Source organism: Nylanderia fulva, unplaced genomic scaffold (assembly GCF_048542155.1).
Source record: "Nylanderia fulva isolate GAGA-0341 unplaced genomic scaffold, ASM4854215v1 Scaffold9, whole genome shotgun sequence".
In the NCBI taxonomy this organism is placed as follows: Eukaryota; Metazoa; Arthropoda; class Insecta; order Hymenoptera; family Formicidae; genus Nylanderia; species Nylanderia fulva.
The window spans coordinates 4,381,521-4,408,945 of record NW_028191026.1 but is presented as its reverse complement, the minus strand read 5'-3'; the positions used below and the strand labels follow the sequence as shown (position 1 = coordinate 4,408,945).

At 32.8% G+C, this 27,425-nt stretch overlaps 5 protein-coding genes across 10 annotated transcripts in view; 2 read left to right on the top strand and 3 right to left on the bottom strand.

Annotated features, from left to right (window-relative positions):
* Positions 1-12,093, top strand: part of LOC114929851 (secretin receptor) — a 39,363-nt gene extending 27,270 nt beyond the window's left edge. For 4 of the 6 annotated variants that reach the window (XM_029301527.2, XM_029301528.2, XM_029301529.2 and 1 more), the window contains 10 exons: positions 4,288-4,394; positions 4,983-5,141; positions 6,567-6,661; positions 7,092-7,444; positions 8,249-8,379; positions 8,473-8,558; positions 8,975-9,119; positions 9,753-10,029; positions 10,711-10,874; positions 11,325-12,093. In XM_029301527.2, the coding sequence (XP_029157360.1) occupies positions 4,288-4,394; positions 4,983-5,141; positions 6,567-6,661; positions 7,092-7,444; positions 8,249-8,379; positions 8,473-8,558; positions 8,975-9,119; positions 9,753-10,029; positions 10,711-10,874; positions 11,325-11,447 (1,640 nt within the window). In that variant the 3' untranslated portion in view covers positions 11,448-12,093. Of the gene's footprint in view, positions 1-4,287; positions 4,395-4,982; positions 5,142-6,566; positions 6,662-7,091; positions 7,445-8,248; positions 8,380-8,472; positions 8,559-8,974; positions 9,120-9,752; positions 10,030-10,710; positions 10,875-11,324 lie in introns of those variants that run through there. The other 2 variants (XM_029301530.2, XM_029301533.2) reach the window with 2 other exon arrangements.
* A 641-nt stretch (positions 12,094-12,734) lies between these two features.
* On the bottom strand, positions 12,735-14,679 carry Scox (Synthesis of cytochrome c oxidase). Its single transcript, XM_029301626.2, has 4 exons — positions 14,177-14,679; positions 13,401-13,770; positions 13,098-13,303; positions 12,735-13,019 (listed from the first exon to the last, which is right to left on the bottom strand). The coding sequence occupies exons 1-4, from the start codon at positions 14,240-14,242 to the stop codon at positions 12,837-12,839; spliced, it is 825 nt and encodes a 274-aa protein (XP_029157459.1). The 5' UTR covers positions 14,243-14,679; the 3' UTR covers positions 12,735-12,836.
* Positions 14,680-14,994: 315 nt separating this feature from the next.
* Pfdn1 (prefoldin subunit 1) lies at positions 14,995-16,364 on the bottom strand. The gene is made up of 2 exons (XM_029301641.2): positions 16,258-16,364; positions 14,995-15,778 (listed from the first exon to the last, which is right to left on the bottom strand). The coding sequence occupies exon 2, from the start codon at positions 15,758-15,760 to the stop codon at positions 15,380-15,382; it is 381 nt and encodes a 126-aa protein (XP_029157474.1). The 5' UTR covers positions 15,761-15,778; positions 16,258-16,364; the 3' UTR covers positions 14,995-15,379.
* A 74-nt stretch (positions 16,365-16,438) lies between these two features.
* LOC114929878 (nuclear RNA export factor 1) lies at positions 16,439-19,136 on the top strand. Its single transcript, XM_029301583.2, has 2 exons — positions 16,439-16,578; positions 16,906-19,136. The coding sequence occupies exon 2, from the start codon at positions 16,946-16,948 to the stop codon at positions 18,554-18,556; it is 1,611 nt and encodes a 536-aa protein (XP_029157416.2). The 5' UTR covers positions 16,439-16,578; positions 16,906-16,945; the 3' UTR covers positions 18,557-19,136.
* Positions 18,583-27,021, bottom strand: IntS1 (integrator complex subunit 1). The gene is made up of 14 exons (XM_029301582.2): positions 26,816-27,021; positions 26,428-26,626; positions 25,839-26,320; positions 24,473-25,762; positions 24,222-24,397; positions 23,669-23,821; positions 22,886-23,563; positions 21,021-22,817; positions 20,599-20,913; positions 20,051-20,516; positions 19,837-19,961; positions 19,561-19,751; positions 18,932-19,204; positions 18,583-18,844 (listed from the first exon to the last, which is right to left on the bottom strand). The coding sequence occupies exons 2-14, from the start codon at positions 26,594-26,596 to the stop codon at positions 18,729-18,731; spliced, it is 6,231 nt and encodes a 2,076-aa protein (XP_029157415.2). The 5' UTR covers positions 26,597-26,626; positions 26,816-27,021; the 3' UTR covers positions 18,583-18,728.
* Positions 27,022-27,425: the final 404 nt, after the last annotated feature.

The window sequence follows — 27,425 nt, the reverse complement described above, 5'->3', positions numbered from 1 at the left end:
AACGATATCTATTTCTTACCATATTTGTGTTTATTTAAATTAAATATTATTATTGTGTTTATTTAATTAAGCATTGTTACCACATTTATATCCACTCTTAAAAGGTATATTAAATCGATACTCGTATGTATCAAAGTCAAGCCTCTCGCAAATTCCCAAGTTTATTGTTGCTTTTTTCCTGTGAATACATTGATTTTTTCAAAAAATAAAAATTTACTTTGATAAAAATATCCGTTACTTCGATACAATTACAGTTAATAGTATAAATTAATTTGTTCCAATTTAATCTTTTAATTTTTTTTACAAAATAAATCTAAATTTCAATATTGTTATTATTTCAATTAAAGAATTTTATTTTGCAATATTTATTAACTAATATACGACGTAAGGAAATCAATAGCGCGTGCTTTATAATATTTTAATCAGTCGCGCGAGATGTATCGATTTAAAAAAATTTTCGACATCTTTAAAATTATGACAAAAATTGAGAGAGAGATGTTAAATTTTTTTTAATTTTTATCGCAAGCCAGTTTATGTATTTTTGTTTTCGAGAGGCAAAATAATTCGCACCGTCTATATTGACCGACAAATTTGCGGCAAATAAATAATTGAAAATAAACACACTCACAAGCGACAAATTTGCATAATGCAGAGACTGGAAAGGCCGAGATATGATGCACACGCGCAACGCATAACAAACTCATGTCAAGCGTTCATATACACGTGTCGCGGCTCACATTTTGCGTGTGTACACACGCGTGTGAACAAACAGTGCTTGTATACATGTATAGAGAGAGAGAGAATGTCTCCGGAGCAATTAATGTCATAATTAATCTCGCATCATGATGCGGGCTTGTTTAAGCAACTCGGGCGAAATCAGACGATGCAGTCGATATGCCGCCGCTAATTACACAAGTGACATTTCGATTACGAAGCTTAAAGCTAAACGAGTTTCGTGCGGATTTTTTTTTATTACGTCTTTGTATAATAGAAAGTTTTATATGTATGTGTATATGTAGATATATATATATATATATATATATGTTGCTTAACGCGCGTTACATCATCTTATTTACTGAAAAAAAAATTGTCAACTACTTGACTAAATCTTTCAACTAAATAATATTTTGTTAATTAAATATGTAAAAATATTTAAATTAAATATAATATTAAATCTAACAGAACGTATATATTTGACTTAAATACTAATATATGTTCAATAACAAAATAGAAATTTAGCGAGAGGTTGGTCACTAGTTATAGTGTACAAAAAATTACCCTTGATACGGATTACCTTTAAATTACCTCAGATTACCTAATACTACCTCAGATTACTTAAGCTTACCAAATATTACCTTAAATTGCCTAAGATTACCTTAGAATATTTAAAATTACCTCAAATTTTCTAAGATTACCCCAGATTTTTCCAAATATCTTCGAGAACATCGATTTATCAATAATGTTCACTAACTTCAAAAATTCAAGATTACCTTAGATTACCTCAGATTATTACAGACTACCTTAAGAATACCTAGAATTACCTACAGATTATTTGATATTACTCTTAGATTACTTAGATTTCCCATTAGGTTACCCAAGATTACCTAAGATTACTATAGATTATTTAGAATTACTAAAAATTACCTTGGATTATCCAAAATTTCCTTTGGATTACCGTTGAATTACCTAGCCCTTGTACGAAAAATTACCTCAGTGACCAATCCCTCGTAATTTAGTTGAAAGATATAATCAACAATTTTTTTTCTTTCAGTGTTTATTTAATGGTAGTTATTTTATTACTCTACGCATCCGGATATATTTCAACACACGTATAAATATTTTTCAATTAATAACGCGCAGGATAATCAAGTGCATTAACTGTAAGAGTCTTTTTTAAAAGCTTTCCATTCTCCTTCAAAGCCTTGCATTCTCACATAGTTATACTTAGTTATTTAACTGACAGAGAACGCTTTAACTCGAGAAAAACTGGAGTTAAAATGAAGATAATTACGAAAAAGCTCCAGTAAATTATTTTAATGTTAGCGGCTGTTAAGAAGCAAAGTGTTTAAATGCAGCTTGAGAGAATAAAGGATCGAAGAAAAAAGCATCGCGATATAAATTCTAGCCATCACACAACCAGGAGTTAAAAGTCCACTCTTAATAATTTGCTGTTTTTTTTTACATAATTCAGTTTTGTCATTATACATAATTGACAGCACCAGGATTTTAAATTTTAGGTAGCACTTGACTCAAGCCAGCAAACTTTTTTTTATTAAATAATATAATATCTTCTACCGCGTTTTTATCAAAAGTATCATGTACTTTTTCCATCTTTTTTTAAACATTTGTTTTTTATCTTTTATATAAGTTGGACTAGAATTTTGTTTCATAATTTATTTTTAATTTATATATATTTATATATAATATATAAATATAATTTTTATATATATTTAATTTATATAAAAATTGAGATAGAATTTTGTTTCATAATTTTTCTAAATTTATATATGTATATACGCTCTCGCGTATATATATATATAAATTAAAAATAAATTATAACGTAAATAGACAAAATTAAATCATAGTGAACAAAAAAGCAAGAGGGTTTCTTAAACTCGCATTAAATGTTTAAAGCGCGTAATTAAAATAATACGTAAATAAAGTAATGCCGTTGTTCACGTCTCTCCGAATCATTTCGTGTCATCATCCAAATTCGAATTGGAATCTCGGCTTTGCAAATCTTATTAGCTCGAAGACCAATAAATCCGACACCGATCGGAAGGCTTCGCCACGACTTCGAATGCAGCTTGTGTACTGCAATGTAGATAGTGCATCAGCGGATGAACAGTACACCTGGTCTTGTAATACGCCGCGTACGTGTATAATGAACCTCGATAATACTGAGCATATAGCATTGTTTCGTGCAAATCTGGTAATCCTGCTGCTCCACATAGCCGTTCGTATTATAGATACAGAGCACACGCAAACGCGATATACATATAATATATACACGAAAACGACTAAATGCATTTCCGTTCGCACATGTCTGCCTAATGAATTGCTATAAGCCATGTTAAACCTGAAGATTGCTTGTCCAACTGGAAGGGTGATGTTCTCACTTAGCTTTGAGAATAGCGTAACTTCCATATACGCAATTTATGCTAGCTTACGGCAATGTTCAAATACAAAGCATATTTAATTATCACGCGTGGAAATACTTAAATATAATTAGATCTACATGTATTGTATTTTATCATATATCAAAGAACAGAAACATTATTTCCATCGAACCACGATATTCATAATTATTCGTAATACTGAAATAGTAGATATCTAAATATATATACATACGTTGTATATTATTTAAAGAGAGACTGAGAAAGATATATTTCAATTTGTTAGCAATTTTATACACTCTTCAAAAGAATTAAGAGATAAAAAATTGTCCAAAAAATAGGCAAATTTTAAATAACCGTAACTTTGTTTCCAAAAATGATAATTTAAATTTAAAAAAAGAAAAAGATTTTAAAGCTTTAAATCTCTACTTTCGAAGGGTCATAGCTTTATTATTTTCTTCAATTCTGATATTTTTTACATACAAAAAATGACGAACATAACGAAATGAAAAATTTTCTTCTCACTTTGTAGAAATGTCGCATACATAAAAAGATTTGAATAAATTTTTTGACATTTTTACGTTAAAGCCTGAAGTTTTCCCTGCAAACTCGTTTTTTTTAAATTTAAATTTAGATTTTTCATTCAGTTATCGCAAATTGTAGAGAAAATGTCATTTTTACTTTGATCATTTATAACTCCGTTAAAAATCATTGTATAACAATTTCAAGAATGGATTCTTAAAGATGAATAATATGATATAGACTAAATTTTTTTAACTCACGAACTTTTTACAAACAGGTGAAAATAACGAAGAAATTCGCGAGTTTTCTCCTTTTTATTTAAACTTAAAGCTATTTAAAATTTACCTATTTTTTAGATAATTTTTCATCCCTTAATTATTTCAAGGAATATTACATTTGTATATTTTATATATAAAATATATATATATAGTATATACATATTTTATATATAATATTTATAAAAAGTATATATTTTATAAACACTCACGACAGATATGAGCTATTTAAATTATGTGCTCCCAACACATAAAATTGACAGCTCAGTTTAAATCTGAAAATAAAATAAAAATAAAAGTGGAGACAAATATATGCTTCTTTAAGTGTTTCGCCATTAATTCTTGTGCTAATATTTGGGTGCGATTTTGTTCAGGTTGGTGCCCGGAAATTTGGGACGAAATACTATGTTGGAATTCGACAGCACCTGGACAATTAGCAGTTGAACCCTGTCCCTCTTACATAATGGGTTTCGAGACTCGTGTATGTATAGTTTCGCGATTGTATAATTGAATTGATTGATGTAATAATTTTTTTCAGAATCAACATAATTCGCACTTATATTACCGGTTGAATTACATAAGTATACATTCAACATAAAAGTTTTGCGATCGAAACGAATTAATATCAAGAAAGCGCGTCTAAAGCTGCGAGAAACTTAATTAAATTAGTTTCTCGATCTAACAATGTCGTGCTCTGATCTTGCGAGATCTTCATTGATCGATCGGTGAAATTCATTTTTCTGACCCAATTGAGAAATCAGCTGATTGAGATGCCTCCGGCATTCGTCTGACGTCAAAAGTTTTCCAAACGTATCCAAACGCTTCGTCGACAAATTCAACTTCTACTTTTTCTTAGGCAAAACTTTAACAGACGTTTCGTTCATTTCTACAATACTTTTCGGCACTTGTGCTTAGACGTCTTGAAATTCGCGAATTGTAAAATTTTACTCAAGTGTAAATTCGATTGAATTTAAATTGAGATCTGTTGCAACTTCTCTTGTACAACTTCAGATAATTTGTATCTTGTCTGTTACCTTTAAAGTATAAATAACAAACACATTTTTTTCAGGCATTCGCGTCGAAGCAATGTATGCCGAATGGCCAGTGGTACATAAATGACGACACCCACAAAACGTGGAGTAATTACAGCCAGTGCTATCAAGAACAATTGGTCACCGTCCTGGTGAACATGTCGGACATACAGGCGAATAACGTCACTCTTATTAAGGTAAATAGATGTAAGAAGAACGGCATTGATAAATGATTCGGAATTTAGATGAACTCTCTGTTGTTAGAGATTTAGATAATCATGTATGTCAATTGATCGATCGGGGGAATACATTTGCCTTGAGAATAACGGCGGAGATGAAGAGATCAATTGGAATCACACGGTGACGTGACGTCAGTCACTTCGCTCTTACGAGGAAATGAGTGCTGCAAATGACGTTCTGTCCCCGGGTGGGGTCGTCATTGACTCTTTACACAGTCGCGAGTATCCAGGGCATTGTCGTAAAATTAGTTTCCAGACTTGAATAATGAAACGAGCGAGCAGACAAACGAGCCAATAAGTACACTATTATAGTGCACAAGACTATACTTAGTCAAGAAAACCGCGGGTGCTGGAAAATGTTAAGAAGTTTTTTTTCTCCGAGAACTTTCGTGCTGGATTTTTAAAGCCGATAGTCAGGTTTTCCTTCGTCATGTAACGCCTCGTGCAATCAGAATCCTCAACCTGGAATGGATTTTTTTTTTTTTTTATCAAACATCAATTTCTCTTTCCATAAATTTTTCAATCTGCGATATAATTAATATATCTGAAAATAAACTAGATAAAATAAATAGAGAAATTAATGGGGAAAAATAATTCCCTTCTCCAATTTTTGGACGCAGTTATTCAATTTAAGTGCAATGTTACATACATGTACATTTGAAATTCGACTTAAATTTTATGAGAAATTTATCGAATGAAAGTATCAAATGCCAGCGTATTTATTTATCGCAATTTTAATACAAACGAATTCAATTAAAATATATCGTATTCTGTAGTAAATAGACAACCTTACCATAAACATTATATAACGAGAAGCTTTCGGCGATAATTAGAAATGATAACATATAAGAAATAATCTTCTTAAACATTATAAGTACTATGGACATGAAAGCGAATACGCAATAAAATAAGGAATGCCATTAGTGGAAAATTGAGTAGAAAAGAATGTAATAAAGAAGACTAAAAGAATTTATGGGCCATTAATGAAGGAATTTACATACTTAAATTTTGTAACGTATCTTGAATAGAGATCACATTTACGACAGTATTGTTTTACAAAGCATTATTTAAGAGTGTATCGAGTGTTAGATAGAATTATGGTATTTAAAAGCGACACTCACCAGCGCATTAACAAGTTGATTTATTTTATTATTTAATTTGTTATTAAAATCTCTAAAAATAATCAATGCTTATAATAATATTTTATGCAGAAATTAGAGAATTACTTCTTAGTTATTAATATAAAATTACAATTAACTAAAAATTATAATTATAAGGTTACCACCCATATTGATATCTAATTATTTTATTAATTAAAATTGTGAGCAGGTGCATTAGTACTAATTAATTAATTTTTATTTAAAATGCAATTGCGTGTTGCAGAAATTTTTCCCGATCGTGAAAACCATCTCGAAACTCGGCTACACTATTTCGCTATTCACTCTCATCATTGCGTTTTGCATTCTGGCGACTATCAAGTAAGTATAATTATGCAAATATGATTTCAGCGCATGTGATTTTTTAACGAGGCGCCTCGCTTTAAAAATTTTTAACAGTTTCGTGCTTACGTTTCAAAGTATAATTAAAAAAAATTAATAAAGAACATTAACAAAAAAAATTGTCCAACATTTTGTAGAGCATTTTAAAGAGAATATACCTTTGTACTTTCATTTCTTCCGATTGATCATGTTATAAAGTAGAGATTTTAATATCACAAAATCAGATTGAGAAATTGAGTGATAAATTGACAATTCTACATTTAAATTGATAACAAAGTTCGGAAGTTTCGTCCTCGTCAAGTTTCAATTGGGACCAACTTCAAAGTCAGATATCGTGTGTATGTCTCATGGCGCCGCACGAAATCCCGCACATTTTAATCGAAACGGAATTCGCGTTGCCACGTTCAAGTTTGTCTCCCATCGGACGTAGGAAATTGCGATGTTCCCGGAACATATTGCACATGCATCTGTTCGTCTCGTTCGTGATGCGAGCGTTCATGGCGCTGCTCAAGGACCTGCTCTTCGTGTCCGGCATCGGGCTGGCGGACTCTGTGATCAAGGACGACGAAGGTTACTGGCTGGTCAATGAAGAAAAGGAAAGCAATTGGCAATGCAAGATGTTTACCAGTCTGTGGCAGTACTTCATCCTGGCCAACTATTCCTGGATCCTGATGGAGGGTATATATCTACACAATCTGATCTTCTTAGCACTCTTCACGGACGCCAACTCCAGTATCGCGGGCTACGTCGCTTTCGGATGGGGTGGGTAAAATTTTATCTTTAGAAATAATCGATTTCACACATTTATAGATTTATTAATCACTTGGTTTTTATTCATTACTTTGCCAGCTAATAAATTTTATTTTGTTTGATTAATATCTGCAATGTTTTTTAAATAAGCGTTTAATTTAGCTTTTTTTTTTTTTTTTTTTTTTTTTTTTTTTTTTTTTTTTTTTTGAGATTAAACAAATAAAAGATAAAGACTACATTTTTGCTAATGAAAGTCGTGGTGAACCGCAAATACAATGAGAAAGACAATGTATAAATTTGCTTCAAATACTTGGATATCTCTTTTGAAATATGCTGATCGTCTTTGACTGTAAAAGACATTTTTCTAAAAGAAAAATTCTTTGATGTTCAGAGATTTTCTCAAGTGTTATCGAAAACACGACATAGTTCTATACATGAAATATGACATCGTATCGACTGTTGCATCTCTGAACTCCGAAAGTTACATAGCGATGCAAACAACAATGACATACATCACTTCGAGTTATAGTTTACCATGCACATATCCAAACAGCGTTAAATCAATTTCCATCTTGAGTTTCACCTCATTATGTTGATATTTCTTTTGTGACTCTACTATTTTAAAATTAATTTTTAATTAGTACTTGTGAAAAAAGACATTTGTTTTCTACGAGCATGAAAATCACTGATATTCGTCGAAAATACTTCATCAAATTCATTTTCGCTTTTGGAGAAATGTTATTATTAATAAACGTGATGGATTATCTCTGGTAAATTTGTCTCTCTACGGTCGTCACACACAATTTCCTCTTTCAGGTTTGCCAGCTGTATTTATTTTGCCCTGGGTAGTCACGAGGATCATATACGAGGATACGTATTGCTGGACGACCAATGTGAAACCTCTCTTATTTCTCTTCATACGAGTTCCTACGATGCTCTCTATTTTGGTAAGCACTTTAGGGTTGCCAGAAAGAGGTTTGTTGAGCCATAATTAATTCAGTCGCAAATAAATTCGTCACTTCTCCCTGCTCTCACGTCAGATAAATTTCGTCCTCTTCATCAACATCGTGAGAGTGCTGCTGGTAAAACTCAAGTCCACCATGTCGGAGGAAACGCAAAGATACAAGTAAGCTTTATGTGAAAAGATATTAATATACAGGGTGGTCCTCTCATAACGATCGTCATGATTTTGAAGACATAATCTTATGATGTTTGATTAAAATAGTCACAGAATGATTTATCAGTTTTTAACAATTGCAATATAAATTGCAATAATAAAAATTGATTTCTCGTTTGATAAAAAAGCACATTGACTTTTTTAAATAATAGTTTTCTTAATAGTAATGAGAGGACGATAAAACAAATTTAACAAGAAAGAGAGTCTTACTTTTCCTGATAAAATTTTTAGAGAAAAGTGGGACATATACATAAAATTATATTATAAAATTGTATTTTTATATGTAATATTAATATATTTAATATTATTTTAATATAATTTTTCGATTAATTTTGTATATATTTGATATGTTTCGATATATTTAGACGGTGGGCTCGAAGTACCTTAGTCCTGGTGCCACTTTTTGGCGTCCATTACGCGTTTTTTATCGGGATGTCGTACAGCATCGGCGTAAACGAGACCGTAGAAATCGTATGGTTGTTTTGCGATCAGCTGTTTGCGTCTTTTCAGGTATATAATATGCTATTAATAATTACTAATAACGGTAATCTACTTTATACCAAACACCAAACTGTCTTAAAGCCGCAAGAGCTCTTAGCAAACTTCTTAATGACTATCGCATCTGAACTAGTTGAAAGATGATATGCAAGAATTAATTCACTAACACTAAGTCATTAAGTAAACTTTTATTTTCAAAATTCAATTATATGTACACTGAGCAGGACATTTTTTATTTTAAACTTGATTTCCTTAAAAGCATTATTTATTGAATTTATGCAGCTTCATACCATCATTCAATCTTATACATCAAAATTGCATTAAAGGCGGAACCTGTTTTTTTAGATCTATAGTAAAAAATGTTCCTCTATTATAATATTTATTGTACAGAATAATTTTTCTTCATTAAAATTTCAATTCCATATTGCATTTCTTAAAATTATTTTTTTTTAAATAGTATTAAAATAATGATAAAAAATAAATAATATTATATATAATTAATATCATATTAAATATTTTTTTATATTTATACAATTAATACGATGTATACAAGGAAAACTAGTTTTATAAAAATTCGCATTAGAAAAAATCTAATTCACTAAAGATTAAAATGATCGAACAGAAGTTATTTCTACGTTTCCAAAGGGCTTCTTTGTTGCGGTATTGTATTGCTTCCTGAACGGCGAAGTGAGGGCCGAGGTGTCCAGGACGATTCGCAGCATCAAGTGGACACGAGGAATACGATGGGGCCCTCGACCATCAACGCACTCAGTCAGCACGTGTAGCTGCAACAATGTCCCGAAGTCCGGCAATCGACACTCGAGGAAACCCAAATGGTGGAAGTCGCGCTGGAAGGCGAATCCTTGCCTGTTTCAGGATCATGCCATCCGTCAGTCCACCCACTCGATGGCGAGTACACAAGGTGTCCCCTTAAATCCTACGGAACGTCGTGTCCTTCGTTTTGTCCTTGTCAAGTCCACTGTGCTCGATATTTCATTGTTTCACTGCCTGGAGTCTTATTTTGATCCCTTTTTTACCTTGATTTCTTTAATAAGTAACCGATAAACAAAAGACTGCGTCGGCGATTAAATCAATATTTTTGAAAATGTCTGAGAACTAACAAAATACTTTAGATACAGATCTCTGTTTAAATAATTTGAGCGAAATAAAACGATTAATCGAATCTTTAAAAATTTTTGCTATCAATGCTTTTGCATGAATCACATATATTTTACGCTAAACATATATATGAGATATATAAACAAATATAAAAAATAGTAAATTTATATCAAAAATTACATTGCATCTAAATTAAAATATATGTAATCCTTCCTTTTTTTAGTTGATTAAAAAATAAACAAAGAAGGCTAAAATATGTCTCACAGATAAGCTAAAAATAATACACTACGGATATCAGTTAAACGTTGATAAGAGTTTGGCGTGTTCGAGGGCTTAAAGTCCGAGATTAAATCTGAAGTCAAAGTTAAAAAATCGATTAAACGAAGCAGTGAAAGGCTTACGTAATTTCTCATAGCTTATATACATAGCTCAATGTATACATGACGCGATTTACATAATGAAATTTTACGTAATAAAATTTTAGATGTTAGAACGAGAGGATGTAGTTTAGCGAGCAACAAGGATTATCTGGAAACTGCCGCAAACGGCCAGATTCCGCAGCCGACGACGCAAGATCAACGTGCTCATCATACATCGCCCCTGTGCAGTAAATATACAGATCAATCGCTGCTCTCTTTTTGCTCGAACGTAAGTGCGTTTTACACGAATATCTCCTAAGTAATCCCTTAATATAGTTGCCGAAATAAATCATTCTTCCTTCTTTTTTCACTGCACTGTAATGTCTAATAAGTTTTATGTCATTTCAGTTTTATATCATATATATTTAATTTTTCAATAATAATTAATATAATATACTAATTATTATATACTTATAGTAATTATACGCTAAAATATTTAAAATTCATATAAATTGATAAAAATTTTAATTATATAATTTAAATGGAAAGAGATGATATATGCATATAATATACATTTACTAATTGTTTCCTAAAATTTACTGCATGAATAGATGTCTAATTATCTTTTTCGAAATAATACAAATGATTATTTGTATTATTTCCCGTTACTGGGAAATGGATTTCTACTACATTATATATATATATATATATATAAATAAACTATTTTTTTTTCTGTCAGATGTCGGATGCATCAGGACCGAATATCGATAAAATCCGCGATCAACATCGATGGAGCGACTCAGAATGCTGTCATCTCGCATATGAATTGCAGAATCTACAGCAACATCATGGACATCAGTGATAACGCATTCAAACATATGGGAAAATGTCCTGTAAATGTGCATTATGCATCTAAATGCGTTTATTATATCCGAAAACAAAAACAAAAAAACATGAAGAAATTTTTTAAATCTAATATAAATTTTTATATAAAAGAAGAAAACAGAAAAAAAATAAAAGAATCATATTCTTTAGTTTTTTTAATTTCTTAGAGTAGTTTTTTATTTATTATAGAGATTGAGAGTTTTGTTAATTCTTCTTCTTTTACAGGAATATTGTATTATTTATATAGTTATTCGTGTTGTGAATTTTAATTTGTATAAACATAAATATATATGTATAATGTACAGAGAAAGTCGATGTTCGATATTTTACTATTTTAGAGATTCGTTGAAACGTGCTGAAATATTCGATATCTTGTCGATATACCTCAACGTTTTGAAATTCAATACGCCACCTACTATTGTTGCACGTGCTCGGCTCGTGAAAATGTTAAACGTCCATTTATTCACAACGATTTCTATGCACACTATGGTATAAATAAATGAAAGCAGCTTATTAAATTTATAATGAATGCTATGCTGTTACGCGTTGCGAACACCTATTCTATTTATCAATTCTCTTTATATAACTTTCTTATACATAATAAAATATTAAATTTTGCATGACTAGGATACTTTTAAAAGAGAATATTTTATTTAATTAGAATAAGCAAATTCTATGTTTTACATATAACAACATTCAAATTATCAATTATTTCTTTTATTCATTATTTATATATAAATGATATCAATATCATTAGCTTTTTAAATTGATTCGTTACTCGATATATCAATAAAAATGTTACTTAATAAATTCTAATTTTTAAATATATATGTATAAAAATATATGTGCTTGAAAAGTCGTCCTCATTAAGTAAGATATTAATAATATTAATACTGTGCATTGTGAAGAGTGTTATCAATTCTAAGATAAGATTATTTCATTTCAGAAATAAATATTCAGTTAAACATTTTACCTCATAAGCTCTCATTGCATGTATGTAAAATGTGTATATATATATATTATATATATACATTATACATACACATATTTGTATTAAGATCAGCGATGCATATATTTGATATCACAAATCAATTTAATGTAAATTATTTATCGATATATAATAAAGCAAAAAGAAAATTAATGTAATCTTTTCTTAATCACTATTTATACAGTTTTTACAGCTAAGTTTCTATAAAAAAAAAAAAATTTTTTTTGTCATTGTTTAATATATTGAAAAAATATATTATACTGTATATACAAAATGTATATTTTATGCATTATATTTTTTATGTAATTTTAATATATGCACATATTTTTCTATAGTGTAATATCAACATAAAAACTATACATAAGAATGTTGCAATATTTATAACACTCCCTTGATCGGCAATGATGGCATCCAAGAAGAAGACTCCTCGTTTAATTGATCATACTTCAACTTGTTAACAAGAATACTAGTCATAATCTTGTCTACATCATGCGTTTGTCCATAATAATCAACGAACATGCCTTCTGGATCAACCAAGTATATAATAATTGTATGATCCACCTAAAATAAGGAAATATGATGTCATAAAATAGCATACAATTACTAAATTACTAAATTGTTTGTAACTTATATACTAACAATGTAGTCATCATCTTGATCTTTAGGGCCATTACTATAATAAACCCTGTATGCTTTGCATACTTTTCCAACTTGTTCAGTATTGCCAGTGAGACCAATAATCTTATTAGAGAATTCTTTAAGATATTTGCCAACAACAGTGGGTGTATCTCTATCTGGGTCAACCGATATGAAAATTGGTTGTATTTTGAAGTTTTCTTCTTTTTCTGTAAACAGAAATAATATGGACTGTAAACAAGAGAACAGAATATGAGTATTTTTTCTAATCAATATAATCAATTAAAATTTTTAACAATTGCTTACCAAGTCTATTCACTACATTTGTCATCTTTTCGATTTCATCGGGGCAAACATCTGGACAATGTGTAAATCCAAAATATATTAATACCCATTTACCTAAGAAATCATCAGATTTCACGGTTTTTCCCTCTGTATCTATTAATTCAAATTTTCCACCAATTTTAGCTTTGCCTAGCTGTCGTCTTCTTTCCCGTGCTATATGCTTATCTTTCTCATTTTTCAAATGATTCACATATAACAAAAGGCCACCACCAACTACGCTGGAAATTAACAAACTCTTCCATGTAATAGGCGATCCTTTTTTTACTTTTTTAGGATCCTTTGGTAGGACAGACTGTTCATATAATGCTTTCGATGTATTTATATACCTAAACTGCATACATAAAAAGAAAATCATTAATTAAATCTCTTTCTAAAAGGCTGTATTAAATATATTAATAATTAAGACAAACAAATTAAAAAACCGACAAGATGGCATGCAGATGCCAGGATTTATATATAATAATTATATATTATTCGCAACTGAACTCATACTGAATTGAATTGAATCATGTAACATTCTAATTTTTTTATGACATTTAGGATATAAAATAGACTTGCAGCCATATTTAAAAATAAGAAAACTTTAATAATAATAATAAAACTTTCATTTCTCTAGTAAAAATTTAATAAAAGAAAAGGTTATTAGGACATTAAAAAAATAGGTTGCATATAATACAAAATATTATTGCAGCTTTAGAGTGTCAATGAATGTTAATAGGTCTTTTAAGAAAAATTACCTTCGCGGAAACATTATTAGAAGTCCTATTAAATAACGCAAAAGATCTTGATATTAACGTTGACATTGTTTTAACGCGGAAACTCAATCAAATTTTCACTGTCAAATGAGGTTATGTTCTATTGCCGGCCACATCTTTGTGTGTGTAGATAAAAAAATATCCAAACCATGATGTAAAAATCATAATTTAATCGAATAATCATGATATAATAATATCATAATCCAAATATATTTTTTTGACAGATAGATGCTAGTTTAATTTCAGTCAAACTTTTATATAAAATAAATTTTAGAATTTCTGCAATATCTCTTTCTAAAAAAGGGATGTAAATGTCTGGTAGATTATATTTTGTGAAGGAATAATTAACTGTTTATAATTAATTGCTTATTAATTCAGATGATTTTTCGAACGTATTAAGACATTTATTACTCATGTAACTGCTTATCTCTTCGCAAAATATAATCTACCAAATAACACAAGCACACTATTGTCCAATTTTCATGAATTTTATTTAATTTTATTTTAAACTGTCAATCTCTCAAAAAATGTTAAAATTCAGAATTTTCGATATATTAAAAAAACATAATTTGACAAGAATATAATGAAAATTGGCATAAATTTTGAAATAAAAGAAAAAGAAATAAAATAAAAGATAATAAATATTATTAATAAATAATATTAATAAAAGAAATATATATCTCTGTTTTTTATATCAATCAAAAATACATAAAAATTTTTTAAATAACAAATATAAAAAACATTTTTTCCTAGCATATGAAAACATGAAAATAGTGAACTATCCTTATATATATATATAATTTTTTAAGTTATAAAATCAGAATGTTTATTTAATTAAAATTCCTATAGACGCACAATGTTATTTGCATACAATGTTACTTCTTACAAAAGTATGTTCTACAATTTGTATATAATTTTATGTTTCATATTTGATTTAATTTATATAAATTGTTGAATTCTGTCTCTTTTTCTCTAGTATTAACGAGTTTTATTCCAAATATATTGCACACAAAATATGAAAATGCAACAGTAATGTATGAAAATGCAAAGCACAAATTCAAATTAACAGATTAGATTCTTATAAGTGGGTAGTTATAGACACTTGTTTCATATAATGATTTTGACAAGCTCAAAGAATGTGCAAGAAAAATGAAAATAGCATTTACATAATGATTTAATAATGTTTTAACCAGAAGATTCTTTACTCTGTTTTTGTTGAATCATTTCTCTGATTTCATTTTCGCTTTCCTTTAAACTACGTTGCAAATATATTTTATTATTTTCTAATGTCTTAATCTTCTCATCAGATGTTTTCATTCTAGTATCCAGATTGCTCTTAATATTGTTCACATCATCTAGGAAGAACATTCGACCGACAGATTCGTATATTCTTGTGTCTTCGGGAAAGCAGCCAATTTCTTTTGTAGTGAGTTCTGCCCGCTGCTTTGTACGTCGCAGCTTATCAATTTGTATATCAGCCAGCTTTAGCTTCTGCTTGGTATCCACCATCTTTTCATGCAGCTTTGAAAAAGCTTGCTTCAATTCCTCATCCAGTACCTTTGACATACTAGATTATTGTCTTCCCTATAAAGAGAATAATATTAAAACAATATCGTTCACAAATATATTTATACAGTAAGAGAATCACATTTGTATTCTATTAATTATCCTATATACTTGATTAATTTTTATTTTAAAGTTTATAGTTTATTTTAATTTGAGACACTTTCTGTGCTGACTGGAAATTATTATATATAAAATAAATAATATAAAATTATTATATATAAAACCCATAAAAGATGGTCTTTTAATATATTTATACAATAAGAGAATCACATTTGTATTCTATTAATTATCCTATATACTTTATTAATTTTAATGTTAAAGTTTATAGTTTATTTTAATTTGAGAACTGGAAATTATTATATCTCCATAAAAGATGTAATCTTTTAACATCTTTTATACATTTGACATATATTTATACGTGTCTCACACATAAAAATAATTATTTGTATTTTGAGATATAAATCAAGAGAATAAAACAATTTTTTTGAAATCCTTACTTTAGTTTCTTTCTACGATAATATACGAATTTTTTATCAAATGTATTTATGACAATGTTCGATGCTCCTAATTTCTTAACCTTATATGTATACAAGATGCGCTTCATCCCATCTCGCGATTATCGAAGTTCGAGAGTATCGATACTTATATCGATTATATCGATGGTTTAAAAACGTCAATCCTAACCTAATCATCGATCTAACCTCAAAAATTTGTAAACAAGAGAAAAGGATACTAAAACTATTTTTATCGATACATAAAATAATTTCGATGATTTATAAATGTCAATTTTGACTTAATCATCAATCTAAACTGAATTGGTAAGTGTAAGAGAAATATTTTTGAAATTTGAAATATTTATCATTAATATTTAATGAATATTCAATATTATTTTGATTAAATATTTAAATATTTATTTATATAAACATATTAATAATAAATTAATTATAATTATATTTATATAAATATATATTATATATAAATTTATATTAATATTCATTTAAATATTTATTATATATATTCATTTATTATATATTTTTATATTAGAGATTAAGAAAAATATTTAGAGATTAGAGAGGTTTGCAATATTTAATAAAATATTTACCTCTCTCATTTATCTATTAATTAATATTATTATATCTTATTAGATGATCCAAGAACAGTGATATCAAGAGCTTGGGGTAAACAATGGCATCGCCGTCAACGTCAGCGGAGAATCCACCATCATGGGAGCCGCATCGATTGACATATCTCAAACCATCCTTTGACAGTCACGAATTGGCTCTCGCGAGTCGCAAGGATCTCTGGCACAAGTTCATCATCTTCGACGGCGCCCGGTATGGAAGAACCGACGTCCTGCGAGCTGTCGTAACCGCCAGCGAGCCAGCGATCTTACTCCCGATTATGTACACCATCGAGGATAAGCAGAAAAGTAGCTTTCTTGCGAAATGTAGCAACAATGTCATAGAAAATCTAGTGAAGCAAGGATTGTGCGTAACATTGCCGCGTGGTCAGGAACTGCATCTGGACATTGTATTGGGTTTTCTTGGTACGAAGGAATTGCAAGTGAACACGAACAGAATCATAGCACAAGCTTTACATTCCAGATACGAACCGATGAAGAAGATATTCAATTTAGACGACTTTGAAAACGAGAAAGCTCTGGGTTCGATATTCTGTCCCATTTCGATACCAAAAATTCTGGATCTGGTCTTGCGTTGCAGCAAAATGGGGATTATGGGCAATAGTCGCGAGTCCCAGCAATCGCGATTGCCCGTTCGCGAATTGAGTATGAAAAACAACAAGCTGACGGCTATCATTCTATTTGATAAGTTCTTTAATTATCATTTAACTAAGCTGGACTTGAGGCACAATCAGATTTTGGACGTGGAGTATTTACGTTACTTCTGCGAGTTCAAGATCAGCGAATTGTGGTTGGACGGAAATCCATTGTGCACAAGGTACACCAACTCTCAGGAGTACATACAGGCGGTAAAGAACGTTTTTCCGCACTTGCAGAAGTCAGATGGAATCGTGATAGGAATGGAGAAGAAATTTGTGCCGAGCGTGCAAAGTAATTATCTCGGCAGTGGAACAAAAATATCTCTGATCAAGCAGTTTGTCAAGCATTTCTTCACCCTGTACGATCAAGAAGATAGAATAGTTATGAATGGTCTGTATGACAGAAACGCGTTCTATTCCATGACACTGGGTACTGTAACAAATCATGTGCATAAAGAGATCATCAAGACATTTTCCACAAATAGAAACTTATTGAAATTTGTTGACTATGCTAAATGTAACGAATTCTTATTTTGCGGACCTGAAAAGATAATTAGTGCTTTGAGACGGCAGCCACCAACGTCACACAACTTTAAAACATTTCATATTGACTTGTTGCATGAAGAAGATAATTGTCTAGCTATTGCGGTGCAAGGATTATTTTCGTATCGAGTATTACTCTGCCCACCTATGTTATTCAATAGAACTTTAATTATTATTAAAAAGGACGATAATGAATACTGTATTGTCAATGATCAATATTATGTTGACGGTACACCGGCCAGTGCATTTAACGAAACAAGGTTTGAACAAAAATCCGCGCCTAAATTTACTCCTACAGTACTTAGTGTATCGGAAAAGGAACAACTGCTTAGATTTTTACGTGAGCTTACTACAATGAATATTCGATATTGTTATAAATATCTACAAGAAGCAGGCTGGGACATAAGAAATGCTATTACTACATTTATGAAGAATTATGCAGTTAATGATGTTTCTCCAGAAGCTTTTCAATAGATTAATCATCAAGATAGAGGTTAATGTAATTTTTAAAAAAATGTATAATTTTGTGTAAATATATACATATATAATACATATTTTTGAACGAAAAAGTCTTTTGTCGTTTCAATTGTAAAAAAGGTTTTATACTTAATTATTTACACAAATCTAATAGACTAATTCTTTGATATTAACAACCTTGCTGCATATTTAACAGAGCAATAGTTTTAGTGATGTAAGGCATCGTGTTGACATTGGAATTTACTCCCAATTCAAATACCCTCTGCATCAATGGTAACGCGTGCTCTGCAAAGAAAGATATAAGAATTTATAAAACTATATTGACATAAATAAACATCAAAATATGTAAATTTAATTTTGTCGCAATTTTACCTTGCATGCATAATACAATATCTGGTAATTTTTCCAAAGCTGACATAAGAACGTCCGCTCTATCGCTGTCCAAGCATCTTTGAAACGCGGATAATATAGTCGTATTCGGTGTAGGACGATGCTTTAATGCTCTGGCGAGTAAAGTATGAGCGAGCGTTCTGATATTGCTCTGAGGTGATACGAGCAGTTCCGTTATATTATCTGTTATCGGTTCCAAAACCGAAGGTTTTCGCGACGAAACATGCTCGACCTCTTGAAGTGCGTTGAACACATCTGCGTGGAATACAAAATTTATTAGAATATTTTTCTTGTATTTTATATTGTCAGAAAAGAATAATTTAATAACAGGACATTGTTTAATAAGTAAAAAATCAGATTTCATTGTCATTGATCAGATGTTAGCTCGTATAGATTGAAAAAGGAAATTTAAGTGAAAATATATAAACCTTTTATAAGATAAAAATAAATGAATAAAAATAGAAAATTGATTTTTGTATTGATAGTTATGATGGATAAATAAATTTAAATAATGGATAAATAAATTTCTCTTTATATTTTATATCTCAAAGAGTGTAATTAAAAAAAACGAAATATATATATATATATATAATTCAATATTTTTGTTATACCTTCACCATACAATTTACTGAGTGTACCCAGTAGCGATTGCCAGTGTTCCGGAATAACAGGTTCCGAACGATGTGGCGCGGGAGCTATGGTGATTAAAATGTCATCCGCATCTTCTCCTTCCCTTGGCATCGGTATTCCCGATACAAGTATTCTCAAAGCCTCTAAATTAGGATAATTTATCTGCAATTCACTGTACATACGTACGTATAAGTTACATATTTTAAATATAATGTGTAAGTCGTGTAATATATGCATTTCAGCAGAAAGCAACTTACTGTAGAACTAGTGCATGCTTGTGTAGATATTTCAGTGCTCGCTTTGGATCATGTGAGATATACGACTGTAATAATGATACGAATCTGTTCAACAAGGAGCTAAGATCTTTCACATGACCGTAATTCTGAAAACGATATTGTATTGAAATATATATAATTATTAGAATAATATATTTTTGAAATCTATCTTTTGAAATTACACAAATCGCAATACCTGAAAGCATTGGAAGTAATTCCCCAATGTGTTCTCCAATGGAATTTCATGCTGCTCGTTAAATAAATGCGGCTGCAAGAGTTCCAACAGTCCCATAACTTGAGTAAAGAGATTCAGATGATGGCCAGATCTAAATTGACTGAAGTCAAGGTAACATCTTCCCATCAGGGAAGACGCCAACATTGGCAACTGTCGTAGTACTAGTACAGGATGTACCGCGGCCATTTTTCTCGCGCAGAGTTCAAATTCCTGGGACTTGGCGTTCCAGGATTTTTGTCTCGGGGTTGCCGCCAGCGCAGTCAATAAACAGTGGCTCATGCAATCAAGTACAGAGCCCGTCCAATCGGTTATCATTGCCCCTTTGACGAATTTGTTCGCTTGGAAAGTGTCAAGGTAGCAAATGACCTTCGGAATTTTCATGTACATGTGTAGCAGAAACTGATGCGCCATATCTGCCGAATTTAAGCTGAAAAAATTAAGTATCGATTAGCTCTATTAAGTTGGTCGCACGCTGTAAAAATATGTATAAGATATGGTAAAATTCGTACTCCGTATTGTCCATCATACGTTCCGCTAAGTAATGAACCACGCTGGAGATCAAGTCGTCTTCAGTGGATATACAATGTAAAAGTAGATCGAGTCTAATGTCCATCCTCGCGAGGGCGGCGTTTCTGTTCTGCGTGCTGCAGATGATAACAGCTTCGGACACTAGATACGCCACAAGATTAAGCAGCTGCCATTTCTCCAATAACAGAATATTCTCAGGAACGTAATGCTTCGGCGTAAATTTGTCCCGACCTTGCCACAGCTTGGGGTTGCACGTCAGCGCCCACAAAAAGTCCAGAACCGCGGTTGGATCGTATCTGTAAAGCATATATTTGAATGTAAGAACATGTTGATAAAATAATATCATGATTAAAAGAAGAAATATCGGCAAAAAGACATTGTTTATTCCTCCACCTCTACTCACCCATCGTCATATTTATCCAACAAGATTCCCACACACTTGTACAAAGTGGCCCAGCTTGCTCTGTGCGTCAACAACGTTAACAGATAAGGTCTGCAGGAGTAGGAGCTCACGACGTCGTTATCGATTTTAATATGCACTTTCCTTTTTCCAAACAGAAGCTTCATTTGGAGACTAGGACAAGTACCGATTAACTCGGGTTCCACGGAGGCCAACCAATCGATCAACAGACCCGTGCGAGGCTTCAACGTCACTTCATTATTATCGCTGACCAGTAATTTCGCCATGGCTTCCACCAGGACGTCGTTCTTCTGTTGTTTCAGACACAAATCCAGCAATTTACGGCCGACACTCTCGAGATTCACTGGGTCGGTGTTCTCCAGTATCGTACCGGGACCTTCGCCGCGGTTCTGCATCAGCATGGACAGTTCTGCACGTTGCGGCATCTTTGTAGACTGCACGTTGGCGAAGTCCCGCAGGATCGACAGGACCGGCGCCTTCACGTCGCCTATCAGCGAAATCAGATTCATGCACATGTTGCGGGCCAATTCGACCACATGCTTCGACGTAGACGGTCTCTTCAGCGGTAGTAGTATCACGCGCATCAACGTGCACGAGTACTGCGGCATGTGGACGAGCGAGGCCAGGAACTGCTTGACCTGCATAGAGCTCAGAACGCTGCAGATGTGTTGTATCGCCAGTACCACGGCGCCGCTCTCTTTCAAGTTCGACTTTTGCAGATCCTTCGCCAGGGTCTTGTGCAAGCGCCGATAAGCGTCCATTTTCTGATTCATCGGGATACTCTCGATGAACAGCCGGTTTATCAAATGAGGCACGTCGGTCTTTACGGAGCACTGTATAACGGATTGCTTCTGCACCATCGCGCTAGCCGGCAATGGCTGTTGCAGCTTATTAAGAGACACGATGCCCTCGTCCGGCAGTTGCGGCTCTAGCAGCTGTAATACCTGGACAAACACCAGCCCACCCGTGGCGCCCCTTCGATGTTGGACCTCGACCAACTGTGCCATATAAGTTTTATCTAATACCGCTTCCCCGACCGAGCTGGGATCGATCTGAACACCAGCATCAAGCGTATGAAGAAGTTTGCTCATGGAACACACGGGTATTCCGAAGCTTTGAATAAAAAGTACAAGTTGTTGAGGCTCGAGATCTTTCAGCGCTGCATCGACTAGGCGCGGCACGTTGCTCCTGATCATTCGTAACTTGAGCCAATCCGGTATGAGCAACGCTTCCTCGCTAGTATCCACGAGAAAGGCCTTTGGAGGCTCCGTCAGCGGAAACCAGGTCTCTAACAAGTTGCTGAACAACGGATCGTCCTCGGACGTATCATATGTCAGTAGTATGATCATGGCGTGCACCACTAGAATATGCATGGTGCACTCCTCGCCGTTACTCCATTGCACTAGAATTTGATCCTGACTCTCGGACCACTGGTAACCCTCTCCTCTAGGCGATCGCGCTTTTTCAAGGTAGTTGCAGAAGATGGCCATAAAGGCGTGCAACGTTTGTTTCGCCTGACGATTGTCACTTTCGGGCTGGGGAAGTATTGCCGCGATGATGGTGCTACGCTCGACGACCAACTGGGAGATTTCATTCGCCAAGTCGGTCAAATCGGGCAAATCGTCGTCGATGGTATGCGCGGCCAGATAAGATATATACGTGTGCACCAGCTCGGGACTGTTTTCGACTTGACAAGCGCCACGTAACGCCGTGGAAACCAGCGAACGTACAGACAGAAAGTGAGGTATAGATGGTAGTTTTCGTAGAAGCCACATTTCCCTGGAAAAAACATCGTTAAAGTGTTCAAATCCATTTCTTTCTTCCAAAATATACATTTGAGTACTCACTTTTCGTTTTCCCCCTCTATATCCATGCTCTCGTCCTCGAGGGGTATCGAATCTAGAACCATCTTTAATCCGGTGATCGCTTGGACGCGGCTGCTGCTCTGCTGACTGCTCAGCCTTCTCAAAAAATATTCCAAGACTTCATAAGCGTGCTGCTGATCCTGCTTTGGGTCGGTTAGTAGTGCCTGAAGATGTGCTAGCAACTGCTGTTGTCTTGGCTGTTTCTCAACCGTTTGCGAGCTGGTTGACAACAGGTATTCGCAGAGGCATTGCACTGGCAATTGACTCAGAGAACCCTCGCTGTTTTGCACCAGGTCCGCTAACCATGGCATGCTCTGCGATGTGCTCTGCTGTTGCCTCTGAATGATATCCAGCAGGAAATCCGGTTTACGCGATCGACAGAGCAGGTGACCCAATCTGTGTGACGTATTCAACGATTGTAATTGCTCGAGAACGGCCGGTGGCGGTCTTCTAGCGATTCCCGTTGGTTCCATGGTGATCAGTTGCGACAGCAGAAAACTATTCTGTTCGGATAACTGGATTCTACTCGATGCCGCGGCCAAATGTGACTCGTACTCCAGTATCTCTTGTTTCTCGATGGCTTCAACTTGCAGTTCCTTTGCCCGCTCTTGCTCCATGATCTCCGGCAAGGCCATAGTCGGTGGCGGATACGAAAAGTGACTATGAAAGCACGTATTTTATTATTGAAAACATATTTGTGATTTAATTGCTATTTCTTTCAGCGCAAAATATTTAATACCAATCTTTAAAAATTGCTAAACTCACTTTGTGATACACATTTCCATCAATGTTCTTAATATAGGATATCGTTTCCATGCTAGTGCACCAATTGTGGATGGATTATGAGCAACCAAAATTAATAACATTATCCATCCTTTCCAGTAGAGATTAGCTATCGCCAATGTCGGTGGTACATATCTACAAGACAAATGTATATTTCATGTAAATACTATATTTATTAATAATTAAATTTAGATATATTCTCTATTATAATTTTCATTAATATAATTATTTTAAAATTAATTTTATAAAATTAAGAACTGTTATATATATATATATGAGAGTTTTAAATTATATAATTTTTTTCATATTAATTTTCTCTTTTAAAATATATTTAAACAGTAATAAATAAATTTAGTGATTAATTCGATTAAAATTATTATTATGATTATTTAATAATTAAATAATATTATAATATTATTATATTAAATATATAAATATAAAATTTTTCAATTTATATCAATTTACACACATATATTTTCCCCTTTAAATATTATTATATTTAAATACATAAACCATATATGCATAGTACACTTACCCTGCAGGTATATTTATTGTCCCTGGTGGTTGATAAATGCACAGATTAAAAATAAGTTCGATTATGTCCATTTTTTCGGCTTGTAACATTGGAAAATTTTCTGTTGAATTAGCCGCAGCTCGTCGTATTAATTGATCAGTCAAATCCAACGTCTCCGAATGAGTAATGCCATTATCCTATAAATAAAATTAGAATAGAAACTTTCTCTAAAACGAAGAATTGTTTCACAAATAACTAAAAAACTGATTTACCTTTGAAAAACCGAGAACTAGCAGCCTTAATAATGTACTTTGCAACAAAGGAACATCGGATACTAATCGTATATAGAATACTCTGTCCGACTCCGGTGGCCAATTGTCCAGTTTATAGTATTGCTCAGGAGACTCCAGGAGTAAGATCTTGTGCATTGCGTGCAACAGCTCGTTTCGTCCTATTGCGTACATTTGCTGCGCCAAATTTTGCAGCCACAGTACAGACTCGTACTGTATCATGGCTACAAGATTTTGAAATTGATGCAGCAGAGCTACGTCTTTCTTATCTGCCCTCTGCGACAGCGTCGCCGCTTCCTTCACCTGGGGACTTATAGCCAGGAGCATGCATAGGCAAAGCAGATCCGCTACAGAGATGAACATGCGATCTTTAAATTCAAAATTCAACAATTGTTGAGCTATGTCCGGTCTTTCGGCCATCAACGTTCGAGCAAATGCGATCAGATTGATGTCATGTCGACATACACGCACGATTTCCCTAAGTAGCGCGCGTAATGGTCTCAAGTAATCTTCGCGGTTCATCAGCAGATCCTGAAAGATCTCCGCGAGCAGTTTCGCTGCCTGCTCGGGCAGAGTCTGGAACATTATAGCCAGCATGGGCATGTTGTTTGGATTGCGCGCGTTCGACAATTCGTTGTAAATCGTGTGCTTCAGCATAGTAGCCAGATTCTCTGGGTGTAATCCGATAAGTTCCTTTACGCCATTCAAATACAGATTAATTACAGCTTTCGTTTTCAATCTCATCTTCACCAGTTGACTTATGACTTCGACGTCTCTTTGAGTGTGAGACGTACAGTTATAACAAATATAAATAAGTAGCTCCTGCGCTGGTCTCATTAACTTAGGATTATGCAGCCACACTTCTAGCCTAGGAACGGCGATGTTTCTGATCTCAACAAAACCGCATGCCGAGGAGAGCAGCTTCAAGAAATTTCTCGTTATGGTCTCAGCCTGGCGTCTGTTCAATTGTTCCTTTACAGCTTCCAACACTATAGATTCTATGTTCTCCACGCAATGCGCATATCGTGGGCCCACCGGAAATTCTATCTTCTCCTTGTCCCCGGACAATGACATCATTGATGCTGCTGGATCTTCATCATCCACTGTAGATGGGCTGTGACAATCCCGCTGCATCAGTACAGGGAATTCTGGCTGTAACACAGACTTAGGTGGATGCCTCGTGTTAAAACCAGTCAGTATATTATCGACAAAACCCTTGCATTCCTCATGGTCGACCCATACGCGCTCACCCAGAGCGTCTTCAATATACAACTGTAAAAAAAATCAAGTCAGGTGAATATGACAAAATTATGCGGTAAGCAATACAAAAGCCAGGAAATAAATGAACCTTCACAAATACTTCTGGCCAGTTCTTTTTCTCGTGAAATCCTCTCATTAAAAGATTTGCCGCAAGTACAGGAACTAGTGGATTTCCTTTACTCTTGAAGTTATAAGTCTGATCTCTCTTTAAAAGAGATGATAATGCATGTAATATACAATCATTTGAGAAAATGGATGGGCGGATTTTTGCTAGGTATAATAAGCCCATGTAAATTAATGTATCGGGCTTCCATTTTTGATTCTTCAGTGTCTTGACAGCGCCACATATTATTCCAATAACCTTGTCAGCTTCATCATTGTCGTTAGCTTCGAGTGCCATAGGCACAAAATCTGCAGGATCAGTATCTATAGCTAAAACTTCCCATGCTTCTGCGCTAGAAGAAGGTTGTCGTTGATGGGAACCAACGTGAGCCAATTTGGGTTTCTTCTGCGGAACATAGGAGAATGACTGAAGTGAGCCAGAAGGTGCTTCTTTCTTCCGATCATTACCTATATATAATTGTTCACAACAATCAATAATTTACACCGTAAATAATCAGAATCACATAAATGATAAACAGAAACTATCCACTTGAGAAAAAGAATGAATTATGTACCAGAATTTGTAGAACTGCCACTTGGTTTTGAATGAATAACACCTGGTCTGCTTTTAGAGTCAGAATTTTCATTTCGCGAACTCTTTGATCCCAGAGCAAAGAGATCAGAAGGATGTTGGGCAATTTTACTTTTTACTGCTCTACCAATACCAGTTTTTCCTCGCTCCATGATTAATATATCTTCTCTGTCTATGTATCGCTACAAACAAAGTATAAGAGTGTGAGTATAAAAGATTTTTGTAGAAATGCGTTTAATACCTTTTTTTGACATCTGTCATATTATTAAAAAAACTATTAATCTATATTATTAAAAATATGATTAAAAGAAAAGAGAGAAATCTTTATACAGATATATTATTGGAATATAAATAAAGCTGTGAATTCTAACCTAAACTTTTCAATGTACATAAAAGGCTGTCTTCTCAAAACAGACTTCGCTTTGCATTCGCATAATCGAGAAAGAGCTCGCGGTGACTAAAACGATGACATATCTCGAGATTTTAAAATTGATTCATCTGTCATTTCGATCAAACAATTAAAAGGACATCATTCTCCTTCCTCCTCCAGAATTGAACTGGCTCCGATTGGCCAAGATAAGGTTAGGAAGGTCCAACTTATGGTGAAAGGAGATATAATATATAATATATATATTTATAATATAATATAATATAATATAATATAAAATGTAATATATAATATAAAATATAAAATATATATAATATAAAATATATAATATTTTATATTACATATATATTTTATAAATAATAAGATGCAATTTCAACAATTAATTGTGAAGATATATATTTTATATTTTATTAAATATAATATTATATATATAATAAATATAATATATTAAATATATATTTAAATATAATATTAAATATATATATATATTTTTTTTATATTTATTATTTCCTTCCACCATGATCCAAATCACATACATACATATGTTCACACACAGATTGTATGAGAGGGTAGTTTCTAGTTTCTTCCAAGAA